Here is a 23742-nt window from a genome sequence, read left to right as displayed (position 1 = left end):
GCTACGTGAGCCTTGAATGTCTACCTTATCAGGCAAAAGGCTAATTTACACTGTGGACCTGCTCATGCCTTGGCACCTCTGATTAAACTACCTGAAGAAAAGGAGCCAGACAAATGCCAAATGTCATGACAGTCCTTGTAACCAAACCCCTTGCCCCAGCCAGCATTTTATGCAGCCTTTTGAGCAAATGTTATGCACTGTCTCCCCCACCTCCAGCCCAGAAAGACATTGTATTTCCATTATCCTAAGATTCAGTCTAGCTGCATCTCTTTTAGTGAGTCTCCTTCCATTCTCCAAATAGCGATAGCAGATTTTAAATGTCCTCTCACACTAAGGGCAGGCAGGAGGGAAGACAAAAAGTTAGCAGCAGCAAAGCTCTCTGGATCCCACTGGCCTGTAGCCTGTAGCTCCTACTGCTTCCCATCCAGGCAGTACTCCTCCCTGAAAATACAGTCTGTGACTGGAAAAAAAGTCTTGGCTAACTCAGTAAATGCCATCCTTTCCCACCAGAGCATCTGTTCAGCTAGGTCTCATCCTGCTGGGAGCCACGAGAAGTTAGTATGTCCCAGGGTGACCTGCGGGCTGCCACCCCCATGGCTCTGCCGGACGGCCCTGCCAGCTCATGGGCACAGCAGCTCCCGGCATCCAACTCTACCTCTTGGCATGCAGCAAGGCCTCCCACCGCACTGGCAGCACATGCCAGGCCTTGACCTCTGGAGGGTGGGAATAACACAGGGGGCTTTTGCGGGTCACCCTTCTGGTGAAAGGAAGGCAACCGCATCATCATCTTCATTACATGCAAATTAAGCGTGACCTGTCACCTGCTAATGTGGTGCCAAGGCTGGCAAGGCAGTTGCAGAGTAGCTGGATGGCCAAGATGAGGGTTAGCCTCACAGCCAACACAACACCCTGGGTCTGGCACAGCTACAGAGAAATGGGTGAGTCTGAAAAGGCTGGAGACATGGGAGATGCAACCGTGGGTTAGAAGGTTTTTGGGGACAGTGGAGAACAGGACAGGGTAGGGGCAGGGATCCCAGATTTTTTCCACTTCAGATTCCTCCTGTTATTATTCTCTTTGTTGCTCAGCTATGGGTCCAAATTCAATGTCAGAAATAAACAAGGACTTTGAAATACAAAACAGGAGTGGTTTCTGTTCTTTGGCAGGCAACACAAAATGGGGTTTATCCGGTGCTGCCTGGAAGCTGTACTAGTGCAAGGATTTTTCCTCCCCACCCTTCCTGCTCCTTGTTTTTGTTCCTCTTGTATCCCTCTTCCTCCCTTGCCTCTGGCCTAGGTACATGCATCCCAAAAACACAGTTTTACAGTTTAGCTCTTTATTGTGACACAAGATTTTTCAGTGTGTTTTGGAAATCATTCTTGTAGTAGAAGACTCTGCAGGGCAGACCAGAGATATGGCCGCAGTCGTCTGGGCCCTGCTGCGGGCTGGCCTCTGCGCCCCACCACCTCCAACTAGAGATCTTCAGAGAGATGACAGCAGGGACAGGCTTTCCCAACTCACTTCTCAGTAGCTTTCTAGGAACTGATGGTTTGTCTTGTGTAAAATCCTCTTGGTGGAGAGGGAATGTGATGGCTAAGTCCTAGGAATCCTTCCTCGCTGAGCAGGCTGGTCTACAGGGACTGGCTCCTCAGCCAAGCCAAGCGGGGTGGCTTCAAGTGGTAAAGTCTGGCTCAAGGGGGCTCTTGCCCCTGAACTTGGAAGGGAAGTACAGCCTGGCAGCAGTCAGGGTGACTTGAGCCGACATGACCGGCAGCAAGCCTTTCTGTAGTACCAGTGAGAGCACAGCTTCACCTTCAGCACCAGCACACAGTTGGCCGTCGCTTTGTCTTCACAGTCTTCTTCTGGGGAACAGAAGCACCCACAGAAGGGGTTAAAAAGCAGATGTGCTTCCCCAGCAGAGAGCTGGACAGAGCAAAGGGCTCCCAAGGGCTCCTCTCCCTCCCTGCCCTCCCAGACTTACCTGGCGCCTCTGTGGGACACGGCTGGAGTTGGCATGTCTGCCTGGCTTCTGGTTTGGAAGTGGGGTCACAGCCCTGAGCCAGCGTTTCCCCCTGGTAACACTTCACCTCACGGAGTCGCACACCAGCACCACATGTCTTGCTGCACTGTCGAGATTGAGAGAGAGGAAAGGGATTGTGAGAGGCATTTCTTTTATTTTTCTACAGTTCCGACGTTTGTTCTTCCATGAAGCCTCCTGGTGCCTACTGTGGAGACTGTTCTTGAGGAGGTTTGCGTCAAATCCCACACTGATCTCAAACTTAGGCTCCCCTTTTGTTGCTGGAGGAGAGCCTCCCCGAGCCAGGGTTGGGGCAGAGCAAGGGAGGAGTTTGCTTTCATCTCTTTAATGCAACCTGGAATTGTTTTTGCTTTGAGGGTTGATGCTGTGATAGAAGATGGAGAAAATGGCTGCTGTGAGCCAGGCTCAGCTTCCTTTGTCCTCCCATTCCCTGAACGCTCACCAGTTAAAATCAAGGAAAAGCAGTAAAACACAGAACATTGACTCCTGGCAGAGGAGGAGACACAGCTATATCCTGTGTGCCTGCAGTGTGGTGCATGCTCTTGCTTGAGGCAATAATCCACATGCTCTAAGGTTTTCTCCAGCCTGCATGTATCAGTCCCTCCACCTGCTGCCTGGTCTGCAGAAGAGCAAAGCTCATGGTCCCATCCAGACCTAACAGAGCCCTCAGCAGAACAGGCTGCTAGAATGCCTCAGTGCAGGCTGTGCTCCACCAACCAGGGTTATGAGGTCTGCTCTCCCCCTTCACCACCACCCCGAGCCCTACCTGAGACCAGGAGGTAGTGAACCATGTTGAACATGGCCTCCTGAAACAGGCAGCTTGTTCCTCAGGTTTCTGAGAGGCTTCACAGCGCTTCTCAGGGTACTCCTTGTACACACCATTCTCCAGGCCTGCGCACAAGACGACCCGGGTCTTCATCCCTCGCCCACAGCTGGCATCGCACTGGGAAAGAGAACATAACAGCCAGGTAACAAATGATGCTTGTCAGCTCTAGAGCTTCAAGTAAGATGGCATCCCGCTCAGAAGCAAGGTTATGCTTGTACTAACACCAGTCTAACGGAGGTAGTGCTGCCCAGGTCAGAGGAGCAATGGGTGTCTGCAAAGGAGCTGAATTTCTTAGCGAGTGAGGACAGAAGCTGGTAATTAGTGTTTAGCTAGCACTAGCACTGGGAATGCCGAATTCACCTTGGCTGGCCTGGAGAGTAGCTACCACAAGGGACCCGGAGCAGTCAAGGTAAGACTACAAAAAGCTGTTTCTGTCTTATTTTATGTATATCTATGTTCTCAAAAACCATGTAGTGTATTCATGTAGCAACCTACATCTTGGAGTACTGACAAGCTTTGCGTGGGCCCAAGGGGACCAAACTGGTGCACTGCAGGTGATTTGCGTGGACAAGTACTGCTGTGCCCAAAGCTATGCAGGCTTAGCTGGGGGAATTCACTCTCTCAGAACACCACCAAGAGAAGCCGTAGGAGCCAGGATCTGATTCTAGCTCAGCTATGCTCTCTGATGCCTATGGAGACAGTTGCCAGTTTGAGATTTCATTGCTTTGTGCCCTTCTTCACCATGGCAGGGCCAGCACAGCTGGCTTGCATTTGCCCTTAGTCATCCTGTGAACTTAGAGCTGATCAGCTGAGAGAACACAGCAAAGGCAAAGAAGCTGGCACAGACAAAGGTGGGGAGCTCAGCCGGTCTTTCAGAGTTCAGGTGAGTTTAATAGCCTGGACACAGCTGAAAAACTGCACTGCAGTACTGTGTGAGACTCACACCCTAGGCCAGAGCAAGAGAGGGTTGCGGGACTGCCATGGGTCCCCATGTTTAACCAGTTTGTGCTTGTTACCAGTGCTGGAGGGAGACTCAGCTGAATGTAGACAACAGCTATAAAGGGCAGCAAAATGAAAATAGAGGTTTAGCTATGGTTGGGGCGGGTGGGGCTTGGCTGCTTCTCTGGTTCCCTAGAAATCTTCTGCCTTAGTGCTTTGTGAATCCCTATTTTGCTCAAGACTTTAAAGACAAAGCCCAAACCTGACAAATGACTCAATGCATTCCTCTGGGTGCTCTGGGATTTGCATCAGCTTGTATTGGGACGCCTGAAGCCTCTAGGCCTTGAGCAACAGAAGGGGAGTAAGTAGACTGGTGATTGTTTGGTAGAATGGGGCACCTGGACTGTGTTTCCTGGACTCTTAAGTTGTGAAGCAAGTACAGAGTCATGGCCTGGATGTGACTTCTAGGGCAGGGATCTGGGCTCTGGTTCAGGTTTACCTCTGGCTATTATTTAACAGAGATGAAGCTGGTTTTGTTGTGGCTTTCTCTTCAGTGGTGGAACCAAAATCTTGGGGGGTGAGTGCACATTCTGGACAAAGAGCTCTGCTGAGGTGCCTGCAACTGCCACCTAGCAGCCAGAGGTGGGAGAGGAGGAGGATTTCCTTAGGACGCTGCTGCCCTCCAATGGAAGTCCCTGGGAAGGCAACAAATGCCACAAACTTTGGGGTGGTCTACAGGGGATGGGCACGGACAAGCTGGGGTATTCATTATTCCTTCTCCCTTTCTAAAAGGAACTAGGACAAGGGTACAGCTCCATGGCTGGAGGTTGCAGCACACAACCTTGCTCTGCCAAGGGAGCCAGGCTCCCACCATCTCCTGTGGAATATTGGGGTGGAAAGGAGGGCTGAGGACACAGGGCTGGGCTTGGCTTTACCTGGTCCCACTCCTGCTCCACCCAGTGTGCGGGGCAGTTCTTGTCTCCACACGGATGGACAGCCAGGGGCTTGGTGGCTGGGTCACACTGCGAGTTGGAGATCACCTTGCCCTCCAGGTTGCGACATGCGATGAAGCGGCTCATGCGTCCCTCACCACACGAACCTGAGCACTTGGAGGAATAAAGGGCATTTAGACACATCAGAAAGCAGGAAAGGAGGGGTCAGGGTCGGTGATGTGAGGAGACCTGAGTCCAGAGCCTAGCCCTGTCACTGGGACTGTGGCACTGGATCCCAAAGGTCTTTACAGGTACATCTCATCAGGGGCTTCCATCCTCCAGGTGCTGTGAGCTTCCCAGATTATTGAATTAAGCTCACCTCACAGCTAACCAAAATTTACAGCACAGAGAGGCAAAAATATGGATTATTCTACTTTCTTCAGCTTAGCCTCTGCCAGAAGAAAGACACAAGAGAGCAGTAGCATGACTGCCCACCTGCTCCCTCCCGCCAGCCCTGCACCCCCGGCATTGTGTGCAAAGAGAAGCAGACGCTCTGGACTCACCGGGCCCCAATCCGAAGCAGTCCAGCGGCGGTCGCAGGGTGGGCCTGTGCACACCTTCTCGCTGCTGGGCTTCCGGGACTCGTCGCAGAGGGGTGCTTCCACCGAGCAGCGCACCTCCCGCTTCATTGTCCCCTGCGTGCCGCACCGGGCCAAACACTGCAATGGCCATACAGAGTCAGCCCCGGGGCTCAGCAGCAGAGAACAAGGGGGACAAGCAAAGGCGAGGGAGGCAGCTATGCCTCCTCCTGTTTTCCCCCTGCTGCACTAGGTGAGAGGGGAAGGGCCCCAGCAGGTTACAGAAAAAGGTGGGTCCGTCTCTATCTCTGCTACTTATTTACTCTGGGTCCTAGAGCTCCAATGCTCCAAGATGCTGATGCCTGGACTGCTGGTCAAAGTCACTGGGCCACTGGCCCAGTCCCAAGCAGGCTGTAGAAAGTCAATCTAAGGGATTTCAGTTGGGTTTTCACTTCTCTGTATCTCCAAACTACTGTTTCCCCATTCACCCTTAGTTAGATCCTCTGGAAGAGGGAGGCAAAGCTTCTTGCTGACAGGTCTTTTGTTTGGTCAACATCCTGCTTGAGAAGTGACCTTCGAAAAAATGTTTTGCAATGGCCTTTGTTTGCTGGGCAGTGCCAGAACAGGGGACCTACGGGTAAAGGCAGTCTGTTTCCCCAGGATGCAGTTGGCCAGGGGCTTCCTCAGCACCCAACATCTGCCAGCCACCTTCCTCCAGGCCCCAGCCCAGCCCCAGCTGCTTACCTCTGGGAGCAAAGCTCCCCTGCTGCCTACCTCGGACCACTCAGAGAGCTCCCACTGGGGCCCACAGGCCTTGTTCTTGCAGGCTTTCCTCTCCATTGGCCTGGCCAGCCCAGCTGACTCACAGAGATCATCATAAACAGAGCTGTCAAAGCCTGGAGCCAGCATCTTCCAGCAGCGCACAGTGCGGTACTGATAGCCCTCACCACAGGTCCTGGAGCATTCACTCCACCGGCTGGTCTCCCACCTCCATGAGCAGTCCCCGGGAGAGAAAGCACAAAGGAAAACCCAGGTAAGGGGAACAAGGGACATAGGGTGGCTGGGGAGTGCCTGCACGCCTGGGACTCCCTCGCCCAGTAGCTGCTGCTATGAATCTCCTCATCACGTATATGCCTTGTGTTAAAGCGATGCTGGTCTTGAAAGCCAACTTTGCCCTTAGCAGGCAACTTAGATAGCAAATTCCTTCCCTCTTTTTGCTTACGAGGGGATACAAGGGCTTAGCTGCTTAAGCATATCCTCCAGCCCAAAAATGGCTGTATACTTTGAGCAGAAAATGATCCTTACCAAGGTATGCTGTCCCCGTGGACAGCTGATGTCATTTCCACTCACCTAGGCTGGCAATCTCTCCCTGTGCAAAATTCATGAGTAGGTTCTGGTCGCATTAGGGCATCGCAGTACGTTTCATCCACTTCCACTCCATCGTACCGGACACACATAGCATATGAGGTGCTGATACCTGCTGGGCAATCAAGACCATCTCTTGGTTGGGCTCCATCAGATCCAAAAGCCTCCTCCCACCATGATTAAATTACTGGAGTGCTCACTGCATCTGAAACTCTACCTGCCATTCTAAAAAATACCAGTATTCTCTCCATCAACAGCCAAAAAGGACCTCGTATCATCAGGCACTTGAAGCCAAACCTACCTGAAGTGCACGTGGAGCTGCAGGGGGCATAAGCTGAGACTTTCCACCGATACATGTCAGCCAAGCTGATGTCATCATGGCCCATGGGGCTCACATCAAACTCATTGCTGTGGAAAAAGGAGGTGGCGTGAGCTAAAAATGAAAAATCGCTGTAAACATAAAATAGTGAAATTCCTGCTTGCTGTCTTTGAAGATGGGAAGAAACCCAGTGTTTCTGCTCTCCATCTCCCCCACCTTGGGCAAGATGGACCACTGATGAACAGAGAGTGTAAAGCCTTGATCCACCTTCTGAATTCAACTAGCAAGGTTGTGGATAGCTGTGGATGAACATCCCTCTGAGAGGAGGCATCATTCACAGTGAGTCTTCTGTATATTATGGTCTTTCGACCATGCGGGTGCCCTCAGCTTCAGTCACGCTATCACCTCGAGAGGTATGATGTTAAGTTGGAAAGGGGAGCTCAAACAAGGTCCCTCTTAGCATCATGTAATGTGGTGGGGAGAGTTCACATGTGGCTTGCCAGTAATGTTTAAAAGTTGGCCCTCAGTCTCCTGCCAAATGTTTACTGAAGTTACAGAAGCTTATGTGCCCAGAGGAATGGGACAGAAGGGCCATGATGTGGTGGTAAGTGTGTGTATGTGACATGCTATAGACTCCTGGCCTTCTTTACAATCACATCAGTGTTGGCCTCGCAGGTCCTTCAGCACCCATTTAAATGGATCCCTTAGAGGCAGGCGGACCTGAAATATGTTCTGGGAGCTCCATGTCAGGCCAGCTGTGACAATCAGTCTTTGGAGGACACCATTCGTCAAGCATCTACAGCAGCTGCCATGGATAGATACTGGTGAATAGGGACATCGAGGACAGCAGTGAGACTACCAGAGGATTGGCTTGACCCTCCCTCCCCAGATAACCATGCTCCTGTTTTGCCCAGGAAATCAAGTGCCACCTTTCAGTGCCAGGGGCTTGCAGAGGCTCTCCCTGGCTGATGTCCACAGTTGGGCCGGCACCTAGCAGAGGGCTCTCCACAGATGCCATCATGCTGTAGTTGGCCGCTTCGCCCTGACTCCCAGCAAATGTCTCCACCTTCAAGTCCTCCAGTGAGTTCTTATGCGCCGGCGCTTTGTGGAGGCCCTGTGGCCACCGGGCAGCTGTCTCGGTCCATAGCCCTGCCGTGGAGTTCCTTGGGGCCAGCCTGGCTGCCAGGTGCTGCAACTCCCTACAGAAGGCAGTGTTGTGCGGGTCTCGGTGACACAGTCGCCTGAAGAGACGAAGCCTGGAGGGTGCTATGCGGCTGTTCTCCGAGAGCTCGGATCTCCTCATGCTGTAGGGTACAGCTGTGCTGATGGAAATTTGATTGAACCTGAGAGCTGGAAGAAAAATACAGGGATGCTTTAACTATATTGGATGGCTTATACTTCAGCGTGTGGTATTTAACAAGGCAAAACCCATTCAGTATTTGGCCTCAGAATCATAAATTGCTACCAGGGTGCACCAACAGGCCTTAATTGCCCTGACCAACCTCACACACACTCTCTGCCCATTGCTCTGGAGCTCCATTTAAGCTCAGGCCTGGGCCTTCAGTCCTGGCCTGAGCAATGTCGCAGGTGTACTTTGTTGCTGAATTGTTGTTTGGCTTTCCCAGATGGATCTCAGATTTGACGTCACCTTGCTTTCAGTCGATGATCACTGGACTGTTGCCTTCACTACCCTGCTTGCCAAGCTCGGGTGCCATGGGACTGCCCTGCCTGAGAGGGCACTGCCTGATCTGTATCGTGGCCACCCTCTCCCAGCTCCCCTGCCCTTACAGAGCTACTGGCCCGTGCTGCTTCCTCACAGTCTCCACCCTACTATTAATCAGCATTCCCTCCTGTCCGCCCTGACGGTAAAGCCACCTTAGATTTCAAGAAAACCGATGTGGGATGTCCACTTTCAACGAACAAAATGAGAGAGAAGGAAAAACAAAGCAACCAACCCAACTCTGTTTCTCCAACTGCTGCTGCTTCCTCATCCTCTTCCTCTCCTGTGTTTGCATGGTAGACCTGTCTTATCTGGAAGTCGTACTTCTCCTTCTCTTCACCTTGTTCCCAGCCCCAGTCCTGAGTCTGACTGGTGGAGTTGGTTTGTAAGAAGTGTGGGTGGCCAAAACCTAAATCTTCATGCCCTTCTCTTAGAGGAAGCTGTTCACTGGTGTCATGTGGTGACAGGGAGAGCCACGTGGCATTGAAGTCCTGGGCAGCTCTGGAGTTGGCTGGAATGGGATGGTTCTGGCTGGTCTCTGGTAGGTGATGATACAGAGGTCTGTCTACAACAGGGGCTGCAGTTTGGACAGGTGGTATCCGTGGTACAGTGTAGTCGTAAGTTATGTGTGGCATTTTCCCATTAAAGTTATAGTACTGGAGGAAACAGAGAAAGAAAACAAAACCCTTTTCATTTTAAGGACATATATTTCCCAGAGACCTTTTCTAGCCACGTCCATTTTGTGATGGATGTTAAGAGAAGACAGCATCCTCATAAACCCGAGGAAACCTCCTAAGACAGCATCTGGCTTCCTCAGCCACCTACACACTCAGGTTTGGCTTGGGAACCAGGTTAATATTCCCTTTGTCTGAGGGAGGTTTACAATTTTGGGACAGACAAGACAGGGAAGCCTAAAACTAGCTCCTCACATACCATGGCATTCAGAGACTGGTTAGTGGGCCCATGAGCTATGATATACTCCAGCCCATCTGAGTTCAGGCTCGAGGGCCTCCGGTACTTGAAGATCGTGCCAGCTACCCTGAAGTTCTGGGGGTTGTCAATGGCAGAGTTGCCGTTGAAGAAGAAATGCCCGGATTCATCTGCGAGTGCTTCAAAGAGAGAGAGAAAAGGGATAAATGTTATACTCTGTGCAGAACACTGAGGCTGCACTGGCACTGAGGAGAGTAAAGAGCTCGTGACTGAAAAAAGCCTGATAGAAAAAGAACCGCAGGCCCTCCAGCATTCATCTTCTGCTCAGGTCAGATCAGCGGTGTTCGATGCCTGCTGCTTTCATTTCCCTCTCCAACAAGAGCACAAATGTCTTCACAACAGCGACCGCCCATAGTGAGCTTAGTTTCCACAGGTCCCTCCTGCTGCTAGCTGCTGGAGATGCCGTAGCCTTGGCTTATGGAGAGATGAAGTGCCCCTGTGCTACCCTGGAGGAAATGCTCACAGATAGCTCTCTCGCAGCACAGATGGGAGTGCACAGAGCCCTCCTCCCAGGCAGCTGAACTGGGATCTCCACATCCATCCGGCTCCTCTGCTTACCTAGGATGTTTTCTGTTTTCCTGCGCTCGATGATGAGGATGTCCATGGCACCGGCAGGGATGTTGGTGATGAACACATAACCTGAGGAACAGAACAGAGGGTGAGGAAACCCTGAGGACAGAATAAAAAGGTCTGGGTAAGAAAAGCAGCTTGTTGGACAAGTATGTATATAGGAGGGCAGCGCTGCGCTTCAGGGGCAGGACACTAAGGACATAAATGCATGTTGCACCAGCCTGTGAGCTCTAATCCCAGCTCCTCTCTGAAGTCCCATTACAGATCACCATTACAGGTCTCTCAGGCTCAGTCTGAGCACTGCTGAGTTTGGCATCAGGAAGGAACTGCACAAGTATAACAGCCTGGCTTTAGGTGTGTGGATGAATGTCCTCTCAAGCTCTTTCTGGCAAGAGCACGGAAAAAGCTTACTAGTGATCAGGGCTGATGCTGAACAGAGGATAGAAAAGACCACAGGTCCCCCTCAGCTCCTGACTCAATAGAATTTGTCTCGGGAGTAGCATAAAAATTGACCTTTAAGAGCTTTCTTATTTCCTCCCCTTTAAAGTTGTGTGGTTTGGCAGCTTGTCTTTCCTGCTAGAAATGCAGGTCTTGTCCGTTCTGTAAGATTTTTATGAGGACTGTAATGGGAGGCCAAAACTGTACCTGTACTGCTAGAAGGGTTAGCACCATTACCCCTGCTCTGGAAAGAGGCCGGAGTGCTTTTCTAGTCTGGTGTCTGTAGAGAGTGAGGCAGGCTAGTGAAACAACAACAGTGTGAAATTATGTTCCAAAACATCCTCGAACCACAGTTAATTAATTACTAATGAGCATACCACAGTCTATTCCTTCTGTGGGTAGAGGAATGGGCCATGAGGTTGCAATGGATGAATCTCAGCCCAGTTTCAGAGGGACTGTCCCTCAGCTGTGCCAGCCGTAGGACTGGGGAAAGCAGGAGACCCAGTGCAGGCTGAAACAAATGCTGTGACCCTCATTGTAGGAGCTTAAGTTTCAAATGAACACATAGCACAAATAAAAGAAGATTCATTGATCTCTTCACATTATCTGAGGTGGGCAAGATGCCAAAATCAATAGGAACAAATAGATCCCCAGCTGCTTCCTATTGTAAAGAGGTGAAGAGAAACCTTACCAGCCTAATATACAGCTTTTGATATACAGCACATCAAACCAATCTTCTCTGATGATTAAGTGAAAAGGACAAGATACAGGCATTTAAACAGGGGTGGCACTCTTCAGCTCTTTCCACCAAGCAGCTGGGAAACTCCTACCCACATTCAAGCCAGTCACCCTTCATGCCAGTTGGTGGTAAGAAGTAGCAGGTGAAGTCTCTGGACTGTGGTAGCAGGGAGTACCTATCTGTGAGATTGCCTTTCGGAAGCTGCCCGAGACACGGTGGCAAGTGCTGCCGTCCCCTCCACACACCCTGCATCTGTCCATCGTCCGGGGTGAGTACAGGCTCCCATCGCACCCAACTGGCTGTAAAGAAGAAAACAAGAGAGGGTTTCCTGGGGCCTGCTTATGTCAGGGTCTTTTCAAGGAAATGTGATCATGCTTTTTTGGTGAGGTTCTCGGCAGGGGTCGGGAAGAATGTAGGTTTGCTTGGAGTGGAGTAATGAATGACTCCAAACAGCAGCAGAAATTCACCTGTGTAATTTGTGACCATCTACATTGTGCTCCTGAACCTGGGGCAGGGGCTTGGGCATGTAGGTGAATGGAGTAAGGTTCAGGTAAGCTGCTTCGGTTCCTTCTGTCTTTGTATTTAGGCCAATCCTTCTCACTGAAATAATGACATACAACATCACTCTCCAGATGTTGTATCAAGGGCAGGCCTTTCTGAGGTTGTAAGGCACCTCTCTGTAACGCTATATACAACCACCCTTCATCCTTGCTGCATGAGGTGAAAAATCAAAAGGAAGATTTTTAAATTTTTTTTTTTTTAATTGGATGACTATGTAAACAAACCTACAATTCTAGTCTTCTCTGTGCTGGAAGTGCTGTCACTCAGTGGGCACATGTGGATGTATATAATTCCCTTTGTGTGAACCTCTCTGCTCTCCTCTAGCCCACAGGCACTCAAGAGTGAATTAATTACTCCGTGCCAGGCCTCGGTTTCAATTCCCTGGTGGAACCCCTGGCCTTGCGATGACCAGGAGGTCCAGTCATGCACTTACACTCCCACTTTCTGTAGTGCTTCCTCCCAGAGCCTCACCTCACACTTCCCATTGATGCAGACCCCTTGATAGGTCCTGTCCTTGCAGGAGGTACCATCCTGTGCTCGGGCCATCAGCTGCCTCTCGCCACTCCGGGTGGTGCATTGGAGGTCACATGGCTTGTTGGAGATACTGGTGTAGTCATCTGAAGGGACAGAGGCAGAAAGTCACCAGGCAGGTCAAGGTGCTCAGAGATGGGCAGCGAGGAAGGGGACTTTCCTCTTATCCATACTGATGGTTTGATGTCACCTTGGATGTTCTTGCTGCTTGAGATGAGACCTCAAGGCTACAGATTTTGTAGCAGCAAATGGGTCATGGTATGAGGCTGCAGCTGGAGACCATGCCTAGCAGAAATACTTCTTGCTGGCAAACCCTCTTCCTTGCCATACCCTCTCCCCTTTGTGGTGACATCCCCTGTGCCAGCCATAGGAATCTGCATCAGCAGATCCCAGGCCACACATAAATACACCAGAGCGAGCAAGACCTGCAAGAGGGGTACTGAATGTGTGGGGCTGTGGCCAGCTACACCCCATTCAGCTGCGCAACTGAAGCTAGAGGTGCAGGTGTTCTACGTCCCCTTGGCAGTTAATGGAAAGAGGTTAATATCTTAGGTGAGCTCAATCTGGCCTCAAGGGACAACTGACAACCCAAGTGAAGCAATCTGTCTCGCCTGTGCAGGAAACGGATGGGTATCCTGTTCAGAACAACCCACCACCAACCCAGTGGGAAGCATGCTGGGTGACAGGAGGCAGCCAAAATGGTAGAAGGCACAAAGAGCGTGAACACCCACTCTGCCAAGATGACTGCTGGTTAGCCAAGACAACTCAGAGAAGCCTGTGTCCTGTCTGCCCACCAGTGCTTGCTGATGTAGGATCCAAAACAGGAGCAATGTGGTGAGAGAGGAGGCCTGGCTGGCTGGAGCGTTTCTGTGAAGAGACAGGGAATGATTTCTCCAAAGCAGGGAGCATAGGGGACCACTTCCAGACCAGCCAGGAGCATCCATCCCTTGTCCCCTGGGACCTTCCCCTTCTGTGTCTGAGAAGTTCCTGTGGGTGTTTTCTCACCCTGATCCTTTGTGTGAAGCTGTGAAAACCCACCTGGATAGAGGGGCATCCAGTGGTAGTAGCGCTTCCCAAAGGCTTTGGCATTGAAACTGGAGCACTGCTGCTGTTTGAAGCTTGCTGTGTTGGCTGGGCAGGGCTATGGAGGGAATAAATGTGATCAAAAGCTCCCTATGTTACAGCCATGGTTGTGACACCTGCTTGTCCCTGCTGCATCCTTGGAGGATGCCCTGTCCACCCTGGAAGGAATCAGTGATGGATTCTGAGGTGCCGTAATACAGGCAGAAAGGCCAGGCCTCCATTGCCAAGGGTCCCTCAAACAGCTGTATTTAACAGTCTTGCAAAAATTACTTCCAGCAAAGGGAAAAGCATACTGGAAAAACTTCGTCCCTCCTCCCACCCCACAACAAATACGTTTTTATATCCTTTTCCCCCACCTCCCAGTCCCAGAGAGTAGAGACCACCTCCCACATCTTCAAAGGCAATCACCGTCAACCACCCTAGGAGTGTATCGTACCCCTTGTCTGCACTCCTCTGACGGACCAGTCGCACCCTGAGTGTTGGTGCTCTTGCAGCTCCAATTGTGATTCCCCCTCCCCTCAGTCCCACATGCCCCAGTAAGGACCAGTCAGTACTGGAAGTTGTTCTCACCTGCTGCTGGCACAGTTGGTAGTGCTTGGCTTGACCAGCACACATGGTGCTGTTTGTTCCCTGGGGCATCTGAAGCCTGCAAAGGAGAAAGAAAATGAACTGGAGGTCTGTGAAGTACTAAGGTATTGAGGATGATAGAGAAGTCAGGCCTGACTTAAGGGGGAGAAGCAAGGCAGGCATTGTATCGGAGCAAAGCTTACTGGACCTAGACTAGCCAACATCTCTAAAACACATTTTCAGTGCTTTTAGGTGGACGGTGATTTTAGTCTGCTCTTGTTTTGGGGCAGGTTGAGCAGATGGGGAGCAACTGCAGTATCACCACCCCTGTGTCCCTTAACCTCTGAGCTCCAAAAGGGTTGATGTGACAAAAGGACAATAGACCCTGGTGATCCATCACTCCCATGGAAGCACCTAGGATTTGCAGTGACCAGAGGATTTGATTTCAGGATTCACTGTGCAGTAGGCATAGAGATGGCACCTCTCAGGGGGACTGGCCACCTTAAAAGATTAGCAGGAAAGGCTTCGTGCAGATGATGGACTAAACCAACGGGAATTTCTTAACACTTGATGCTTTAGCTCTGGCCAGCACGAGTTACCCAGGGGATACTGGAGTCCTTGACTGATGCAAGGGTGAAAAAATTCTTGAAAGCCGGGAAGATGTATGGAGAATGGCCAAGACCACAGATTAAGGCAATGTGGTCCATGTAAACATCAGCAGCAGACAATGTGTTGACGGCACTGGGAACTTAGGATGCACTGTGTAATGAAGAACCTTGTAGGCATGTTCAAGCTGGACTGGCTAGAAGTACTGCAGCTGTCCCTCTAGAGCAATGCTTTACATGATGTACATAAAGCCTAAATTTGCACCAAAAAGCTTGAAAACTGCCATCCCTTTAATCTGAAGCAGAGGCTGCCTGCAGACTCGGGCAGAAATTGTTTCATGGGCATACCTGGCTCACACTTAAGCCATTCTCCTTAAAGCTGCAGAAACCTTTTGGCTGGATTTTATGTTGGGCTTTTTTTTTTTTTAATTCAGACTTGATCCCTGGAGTAGAATGCCACAGCAAAGGCCTCTCCTCCCCAGCTGTGGAGTCAAGGATAGAGCAGATGTCAAATGGAGAGAAAAATCTCTCTTCTGGCAGCAGGCAAAGGGCAGAAGGGCTGCTCTGGCTGCCTGGGGTATGGGACAGCCCTACGTTCCCTCCTGCCCTCTGTTTCCCATTGCTCTCACATGATGGCCATGGTATGCTGGGGAGGTGGAGCAGTGGCAGAGACACTGGCAAGCCCAGTTAGTGGGGAGGCCACATCCAGATGAAAGGTACTGCAGCACAACTGGACCCTCACCGTGCTGCCAACCAGCCCAAATAAAAAGTTTTCTGCTGCAGGAGGGAGAGCGGGTTGAGGGCCCTAACTTGAGCTTCCTCCACTCAGGAGTGCATTCATGCAGAAGAGAAAGGGGCCGCGTGTGGGGTGGGCAGCCTGCGTGGGCTTGCTGTGCTGCAGGATGCCAGCTCTCATTAACATCCCAGGAGCCTGGAGTAGCAGGTTAGTGAGGTGCTGGAGGAGGAGGGCTTGGTGGCAAGGTGACCCTGAGGGGACAGCGGGAGTTCAGGCAGCTGAAGCTCCCCAGCTCTCCCCACTCCCACAAACCCAGCCCAACTGATACCAGGACTGTAGCAGCTGCAGGGGACAAATGTGGCTGTAGGGGACAAATGGAGATGCTGGCAGGTGACAGCCAGATAAATGACAGAGGGGAAAAAAACTTGCAAGCTCTGCAGTGAATAAAGAGGGGAAATTGCTGAGACGTGGCTGAGCTGGCTGCTGCCAGGAGTAAATCAAGTCCCCATACGATGTCTGGGAATATGTACCCACATCCTTAGCACAGGAACTGGCTACAAATCAGGGTTAGGTTAGTCACAGCTGCCACAGTAAGCGAGGGTTTGCGAAGGAAAGGGGAAGAGGAATAGAACTAGCCTTCTCCAGCCCTCAACCCTGCCATCTTCACGTCTCCCACAGACCCCAAAAGGGGACCAACCCCTTGCTCCCCATCAGACAAGCCAGGATGAGTGCATGATGTGTTCAGGGGGCCTGTCACCTGTCCCACTGTAGCGTGCTTCTCCCTTGTCAGCCCTCCCCACTGCTACCTGCTAACCCCCTACCCCACAGGCAACAGCCATCTTCCTTTCTGAGAGGCCACAGAAGAGGGAACGGCCGACCCTGCAAACCCAGGAGGTTTGGCCCCAAAATGCAGGTCGGGGGCTCACCATTTCGCCTCTGCCACTGGAGACCTGGCCAAGCGTTCAGGCTGGGACATGACTCACCTCTGTCGCAAGCAGTGCCTCTCCCGGGACATCACGCCTCCCCCACAGGACCGGGAGCAGGTGGACCAGGAGCTCCACTCTCCCCACCACTTGGTGACTTCTTCATCCCAGGGGCCAGCTCCATCTGCTGCCTCACTACTGTCCTGACAGAAACAGAGCATGGTTAGCTGGAGAACCTGGCTCTTCACTGCCCCAGGCAGAGAAGGGCCTTCCAAAATCAGCTCCCCCATAGACCGTGTTACCTGGATGCCTTCTAAATGGGCAGCACTGGGACAAGTGTGGCAGGATCAGGCCCCTATGGAGCCACACCGGGCTCACACATCTCAAAATTCATATTGTCCCTCCAAGACTGAGTCATGCATGGGAAGGAAGATGCCTCTGGGATCTCATGACATGATGCGGAGAAAGGCTGTCAGGCTGGACATGCGTGACAGTAACGCCAGCTGCAGCCTGACCCCACAGCATCACTCCCAGGCCGGGTCAGATAGAACAGCAGACCACAGCTAACACTGCCCGCCCGGGTCTGACGCGCAGTCAGGAGAGAAGAGGAAGAGCTGCGGCGCTTGGCCGTGCGGAGGCCTGCTGGCAGGGAAGCTGCGGGTACGCATCTGTCACTCGCTGGAGCTGCCTTTCAATGAATAAACTTCTCTTTGTGACTAAGTCAGCTGAGATCCAAGCTCCTCACCCTCCAACCCTCACAAAAGTAATTTCCAAGAGTGCTTCAGAACCAGAGCCTCCTGCAATTGCTGTTGTCCCCTCTCCCCACGCACCCCACTATGCTCAGAGGAGGGTTGCTCCCTCTCCCAGCATGCCTTGCTGGGGCTGAGCCTTTAAATTTGGCAAACCTGAAGTCTTTTGGCCCCAATGTGGTCAGTGCAGCAGGCTGCTGTTGGCTGTGCCTCCCCCGTTCCCAGCAGGTAAGGGATTCTGTGTTTTAGCTGGGGTTTTTTTTTTGACTTGCAGTATTTTCCTGCTTAGTGTCTGATGGTCTAAAAGCTCCTAGCGATTTTGGCAAACTAGCCTGTGCAGAAACTAATTTGCTGTTTACTGAAATACAGCTGTGAGTAGTGTTGAATGCAGCGATGAGTTTAACACAAGACAGTGACTGGAAGTGATTTATCCAGCTGAAAATGGTGATGGTGTTTCAGTCTTAGTAGAATAAGATGAATAATTTCTGTGCATGTAAAATATGTTAAAGTAAGGGCTCAGGGAAGTTGTATCAGTGCTACTATTAGCAAAACCTGCTGGTTTGTGGCAGTGGCCGATAGTCCTGTTGCAAAGAACTGGTCTGCAATGCATAATTGATGGATGTGAAAGAAAACTCATCAGGGTTTGCTCATCACTAAATGTGCTCTGTTCACTATTTTGGTTGACTGTCTCTTGGCTTTATGCTCTTTCATGGTGTAAGAAAGCCAAAGTGTTCTTCATCTTGTAGTGCAATTCCCGCTTGAAAACTTGTTGTTTCTAGACTGTGTGCCAACAGAACATCCTCTGGGCAGAGGAGATGCAGCTGGTTTTATGCAAATGTTTTTAAGTTGTAATTTAGTGTTGTTGAAATGCACATAGTGCTGCCTCTTGGTGATAGCCAGAGCGTGTTGAAAGTAACCTACTCTGCTGCAAAAAAGCAGCACGTTACCTGATGCTTTACTCTCTAGTGATTACAATAGTTGATTTCAAAAACAATACAACAAAACTCTTTGCTGTACTTAGATGTTCTGGTTGGAGCTGACTTGCCTGACAGGGACCAAATGCTGTGGCCAGCAGCTGAGTTGCTCAAGAGAAACCCAAAATTTAAAAGAAACAGACACGTTTTCAAAAATACCTTTTTCTCTTCTTCCAAATGATCATCTCAACCTATTTCCTACGAGAATTCTTGTCTGACTGCATATTAGCAGACTGTAAATGGAAATGCTGACTATGTAGCTTCCACATTTACAAAGGAAAGAAACCAAAGGTCTCTTATTGTAAGGTATGTTCAGCTAAAATCTTTCCCTGACCCCTTCTATACTTCTCTGTGATAAGCATCTCAAGGCCTGTGACAAGCATCTCAAGGCCTGTGGTGGAAGAGCTCTTCACAACTTCCAGGAAGGAGAATGCCAATGATTTATCTGGTGTCTGTGCGGAGAGCTCAGCGCAATACAGATTCTCCCATAGCTGAGGTAATAATCAAAGCTGGTGTCCTACCACTTCACTGAGTAGTTATATGAGGCGCATGGACTGCCTGGAGGGAAAGCAAGTTGACCAAAAGCTGCAATATTTAAATAGCTTTTCCCCAGGTGGCAATAAAAACCTGTTAGCTGTAACCTACAAGATAGTCCTGCTCCAGAGATCTTAAAATCCAAATAGGTGAGATGGGACAGAAGGGAAATGAGCGAAGGGAAGTAAAATAGCCTGTTCTACTGACTTACCCCTGGATATGAAAAAGATTTTGTGTATTTGGAGTGGTGGAAAGTTGCAGGCTCCTTTTCAAGGTTACTGCTGTTGGGTGTTTTGCCTGGATGCAAGGAGACTTGGCATGTGGTGGCAGAGCTTAGGTTTGGGAAAGATCAGCATCTCTGCCTTTGTGCACCTCTTTCTTACGGTTAGAATAGGATACGTTTCTCTCTGCACTGCAACTTTCAGGAATGACAGAAGCCCAAATGAAGATTTATTGAAGAATGCTAGTCAAAGAGCCTTTTTTTTTTTTTTTTTAAATAAAATTTGTTCTCCTATATCCATAAGCCCTGTTCCTGCCTCCTCTCTGCACTGGAGGAATCAATCACTTTTTAAGTAGATTGATTTGGCTCTCAGGTTTTCCATGACCAAGCTCCCTTGCCAGTCCTTGCCTAGGAGTGCTTATTTCCTTGTGTAAGCAAGAACAATGCTGAGCTGTCCCCTTGGCCAGTGAGACTTATGGCATGACTGCATCTGAGTCCTAGGCCTGGTGACATGGAGGAGGAACTTCAGGTACTTAGAGCTGGGGCAGCTGTTTCCAATCTGTGCTGAATTTATTATATTGTCAGAAATAAATCTGCATATACCATGACACACAAACGGTTCTTGTTTTTAATTAGAGATACTTGCATTTTCCAAATTTCCAGATAATAGATTAAGGGCTGTGGGACAGGCTCCAGATTAGATTAGCTCCTAGCTTTAGTTTCCCAAGCCCCTCAGCAAATCCCAAGAGTTACCTTTTGGCCGAGTGAATCCCCCCCGCCTCTTCCTTGCAGAAGGAGAAAACAAAGGGGCTCTACAACAACTCTTTCGCACTCTTCTGGTTATAGGAGATGCTGGAGCTGCTCTAACTTGCACTCTGCTGTAGAATCGCAGAAACAGAGCAGGCTAGAAACGCCAGAGCAGGAGATGCGCATAGGTGCAGTCTTTATAAGGCTGGCTCTTGCCTGGGCTTGGGTGAGGGCTCTGGCTAAAGAAGCCAAGAGGGTCTGTTACAATTCCTTAGGTGATGAGAAATATCAGGCCTAGAATTTACATCTGTAGAAAATATAGACCACATTCCAGTTCAGACAGGTGTTCTCCGCAAGAATTTCCCTGGAGGTGTTTGTGGCTTGGCATGGGGTCATTATACAGCTGCAGTTCTTCCTCTCTGAGGCTAGCCAAGTTATTTCTGTGCCTCTGCACCTATGCTGGAGGCCATGCCACTGGGTAGGTGAGGGCTGTCCTCCTGTCCCCTTCTTGGGGGGGGGCAGAGCTTTGAACCCCAACCTGCAGGGAACTTTTTCGGGATAAAATATCTGTCTCCGGATTTGCCAATATCAATGACAGAAACATCAGTCTCTAAGCCAGCATCACTGAAAGCTTTTTCTGTCTAACCGAAAACCCAGCAGCTGCTTCCCCGCTTCCCTCTGCCAAACAAAGGCTGCCACAAACAAAATGCTTCAGCCCTGCAAAGACGGGTGGGCCTGGATTGACATCCTATCAGATTTCCAGGCAGTCTTTCTGAAGAGCTGAAAGGGATAAAATAAATTCTCCGCTGACTCTCTGTCATGCCCTGGATCAGCTCTGAGCAACGCTGGGCTTCCCAGAAACCTGGGAGTAACTGCAATTACCCTGCCGGTGGCCCAGTCTCCTGGGTTGCTTATTGTTGTGCCTAATCTTGAGATTCATTAGAGCCTGGGTCCTGGAAAAAAGCTGTCTGGGAAGAGAGACCACAAACATGCCTGTCTAGTTCCCTTAATAGAGGAGCTTGGAGGGGGGGCAGGCTCTCTGTTGCAGCCCAGCATGCCTTAAGGGCTGGCCCACCACTGAAGGGCACAGTAGCTGTTGTAAACTGTTCTGCTCAACCCTGTCTGAGCTTATAAGACTACTAGAAACAGCAGCTGAAAATGAAATAAATTCTTCACAGACCTTTTCTGAGGCCATTAACTGCATGTCCTTTACCAAAAATTTCCACAATCCCTTTACTTAAGGGCTTCTCTCTACAGCAAACCACACTACTTAACTGAAATACTAAATAGCTTCAGATGTCTCAATGCCTGGAATGGATGTCAGATTATTATCTGAAAATGAATGATCTTGTTCAACTCCCCTGGTTTGGGTTCCCCATGTCATTCTCTGACTAAAGCTGTGGTGACAGACTCTACCACAGCCCTGAAAAACACAATAGCATTTGTAATTATGCCTTGATGTTTAACAAAAGAATTGGTGTTTGTGTAAAGCTATTTCTCATCCCATCATTATTTTATCCTATTTGGAGAGACTAGATAGTTTGTATGAGAGATTCAATGTTGGAAGTGGACACAAAACCAAATTTTCCTTAGAAAAGTTGAAACAGTATTTGAGAAGGAGTTTTCCATGAGGGGAAGGTATCCTGAGGTAAAATGAGCAATGCAGAATAATTTTTACAGGATCAGGAAGAACACTAATCCGGGTAAAAATGGTAGCTTGCTAAAGACGTGATATTGCAGCAGATAAGTAACAGAAATCTGGACATATAATAAGGCGCAGATGAGAAGCAGATTAGAAAACTGGTGAACAGAAGCCAGTGGAGAACTATCAAGCACTGTTTGTAATCCTGCCATGACAGAAAGTTCACAGGCAAGTGCTGTACGTCATTACAAAATACTTGATCCAAGTCAGTTAGGTCATTCCCTTCAAGGGGGATATTAAAGCAATTATTCTGGGGCAAGCCAGTAGAAAGGATGGAAATCTGTGAAGGGGAAGAAGGGAGTAACAGGCAGTGTGCATGAGAGGCATCTCTATCATCAGGTTTTTCACAGACATTGAATGCAGTTAGCCCCATGCAGGAAGGAATATGCTTACCCTGTCTACAGACTGAGGCTTTCTGTGACACTCTTTGTATAACCATGTTATACATAGAAAACGGGACAGCAAGAAGAACGGGAAGTTAATCCCCTAAGGACCATTTTGTGCACTGCCTTGCACCAGAGACAGCAATCCATACTAGCAACCACATCTGCCAGGCCAACTCGCACCACGCAGTCCTTGATCAGAGTGCTCTGTGGGGATCTCCTGGAGTAAGAGAGTCCTCGGGGCAGACCTGGCAACAGCGCTGGTGTGCTTTTGTCCTGGGGAGGGCTCCCAGCCCCAGATGCCCTCATCTTAGGTGCTATACAAACACAGCTGCTGGGGGCAGGGAGAACCATGAGTGGCCAAGGCTTGTGTACACATGTTGATGGAGGATTCCATCCAGGTCAGTCCTAAAGGAAGGACTTCACATCTCTTTAGCTTGACCCAGCTTGCTCTGCCTGAAGCTTCTCTCTGACTTAACCCTACAGTTAAGGGGTAAACAGAACAGGCTGCGGATGTGTGTGAAGGTAAAAAGAAAGTGGAACTGAGACACTTCAGCTTTAAAATTAAGACAACCCCAGAACAGGAGATGCTACTGCTCCTCAAACCTGGGTTATCTGCAGTAAAGCTGTGGTGTCTGGTCTTCCCTGTGTTTAAGATAGCTCATGTGAGATTGCTTCACCCCAGCCACGGAGCCTGAGGGGTGTGTAGGGCGGGAAACACAACCCAAAACCCTCTTCCTTTAGCAGAGCAGAATCCCTTCAGCAGCAAAGAAATCCAGCCGGGTTCCCCTCAGTGAAACGAGAGCGCCGAGCCACAATGCACGCAGTGACCCGTGAAGGCAGAGGCACAGCCGGAGCCCTGCGAAGCCGGTATTTCTGCCTCCCCTGCCGCAATAATGGGGGTGATTGTCCCAGGCTAGGCCTTGGGAAGGAGAAGGGGACTGGCAGAGGGGTTTCAGTGCTGCTGTGAAACAAGTGCCACGAGGAGGGCCAGGGTGAGGAGGTCCTTTGTGGAGGAGAGCAGAGGTGAGGGGAGTGTGGGGCTTCGATGCCCAGACGTGCACCCCACAGTTAGCGGAGAAAGCAGCTGCCTAAACCCACGCCTGGGGTGGAGGGAGGGAGAGGGAAGAGGAAAATCGGTTCGTTTTCAGCCCTAAACTGGAGTCAACCCTCTGCTAGGGATGAACGTGGGGGGCAGCCTCGGGCAAACCCCCAACCAGGGAAAGGCCCTGCTCCCCCACGGTCCTTCTGGTGATGCTGGGAAGCCTCCTCGGGCGTCCTCGCCACCACCCCCCACCCCCCCCCGCCGCTCTTTTGTTAGTGCCAGGCGGCTGGGGTGTGGGCAAAGTGTCTGGTCCTCGGGGTAAATCGGGGGGGGGGGGGAGACGACAAAACCCCCTTTTCAAGCACCTCAAGACTGAGGGAGGGCAGCGGGGTCCAGGCGATACCCTGCAGGAACCACCAACCTGCGGGGATGGACGAGGGGCCGCCGCTGCCCCGAGGCGACCACCCGCTCCCTACCCCTGCCCCGCGCAGGCCCGGAGCGGCCAGGACCGGCCCGCCAGCTCGGAGCGCCCCTCCTGGCCGCGGCTCCCTGAGGGGAGGGAGGGAGGGAGGGAAGGAAGGAAGGAAGGAGAGAGGGAAGGCTCCGCCGCCGCGAGCCCACCGCCGCCGCTTACCTTAGCGCCGAGGGGGGCGGCGGCGGCGGCGCTGAGGAGAAGGAGGGGGAAGAGGGGGAGGAAGAGGCGGAGGGGGCGGCGGGGAGGGGCGGCCATGCCGCGCTGCTGCTGCTGCAGCCGCCGCGGAGGAGGCGGCGAGGCGGCCCACCAGCGGCGGTAGCAGGAGCAGCCGCCGCCGGAGCGCGGGCCGGCATGGCTGAGGGAGTTAATGACTTTACAACCTGCCGGGTGGCGGGCGGCGACCCGCGGCGCGGCCGCTCGGCGGGGGATGGGGCTGGGCTGGGTTGTGCTGGGGG

At 51.0% G+C, this 23742-nt stretch overlaps 1 protein-coding gene across 1 annotated transcript in view; it reads right to left on the bottom strand.

Moving 5' to 3' along the window:
* Positions 1–1364: 1364 nt before the first annotated feature.
* LOC104840039 (ADAMTS-like protein 2) overlaps positions 1365–23742 on the bottom strand; it is a 22928-nt gene continuing 550 nt past the window's right edge. The window contains exons 2-19 of the mRNA XM_010580716.1: positions 23447–23477; positions 16519–16661; positions 14198–14273; positions 13583–13685; positions 12485–12630; positions 11628–11751; positions 10264–10344; positions 9649–9824; positions 8970–9371; positions 7925–8109; positions 6978–7084; positions 6662–6788; positions 6086–6299; positions 5297–5452; positions 4737–4907; positions 2803–2979; positions 1980–2124; positions 1365–1860 (exon numbers count right to left, since the gene is read on the bottom strand). Coding sequence (XP_010579018.1) covers positions 1742–1860; positions 1980–2124; positions 2803–2979; positions 4737–4907; positions 5297–5452; positions 6086–6299; positions 6662–6788; positions 6978–7084; positions 7925–8109; positions 8970–9371; positions 9649–9824; positions 10264–10344; positions 11628–11751; positions 12485–12630; positions 13583–13685; positions 14198–14273; positions 16519–16661; positions 23447–23477 — 2683 coding nt within the window. The 3' untranslated portion in view covers positions 1365–1741. The remainder of the gene's footprint in view (positions 1861–1979; positions 2125–2802; positions 2980–4736; positions 4908–5296; positions 5453–6085; positions 6300–6661; positions 6789–6977; positions 7085–7924; positions 8110–8969; positions 9372–9648; positions 9825–10263; positions 10345–11627; positions 11752–12484; positions 12631–13582; positions 13686–14197; positions 14274–16518; positions 16662–23446; positions 23478–23742) is intronic.

This window comes from Haliaeetus leucocephalus, unplaced genomic scaffold (genome assembly GCF_000737465.1).
Source record: "Haliaeetus leucocephalus isolate CR32 unplaced genomic scaffold, Haliaeetus_leucocephalus-4.0 Scaffold730, whole genome shotgun sequence".
Classification (NCBI taxonomy): domain Eukaryota; kingdom Metazoa; phylum Chordata; class Aves; order Accipitriformes; family Accipitridae; genus Haliaeetus; species Haliaeetus leucocephalus.
Note: the sequence above shows the minus strand (reverse complement) of the source record. Positions and strands in the feature narration are given on the sequence as shown.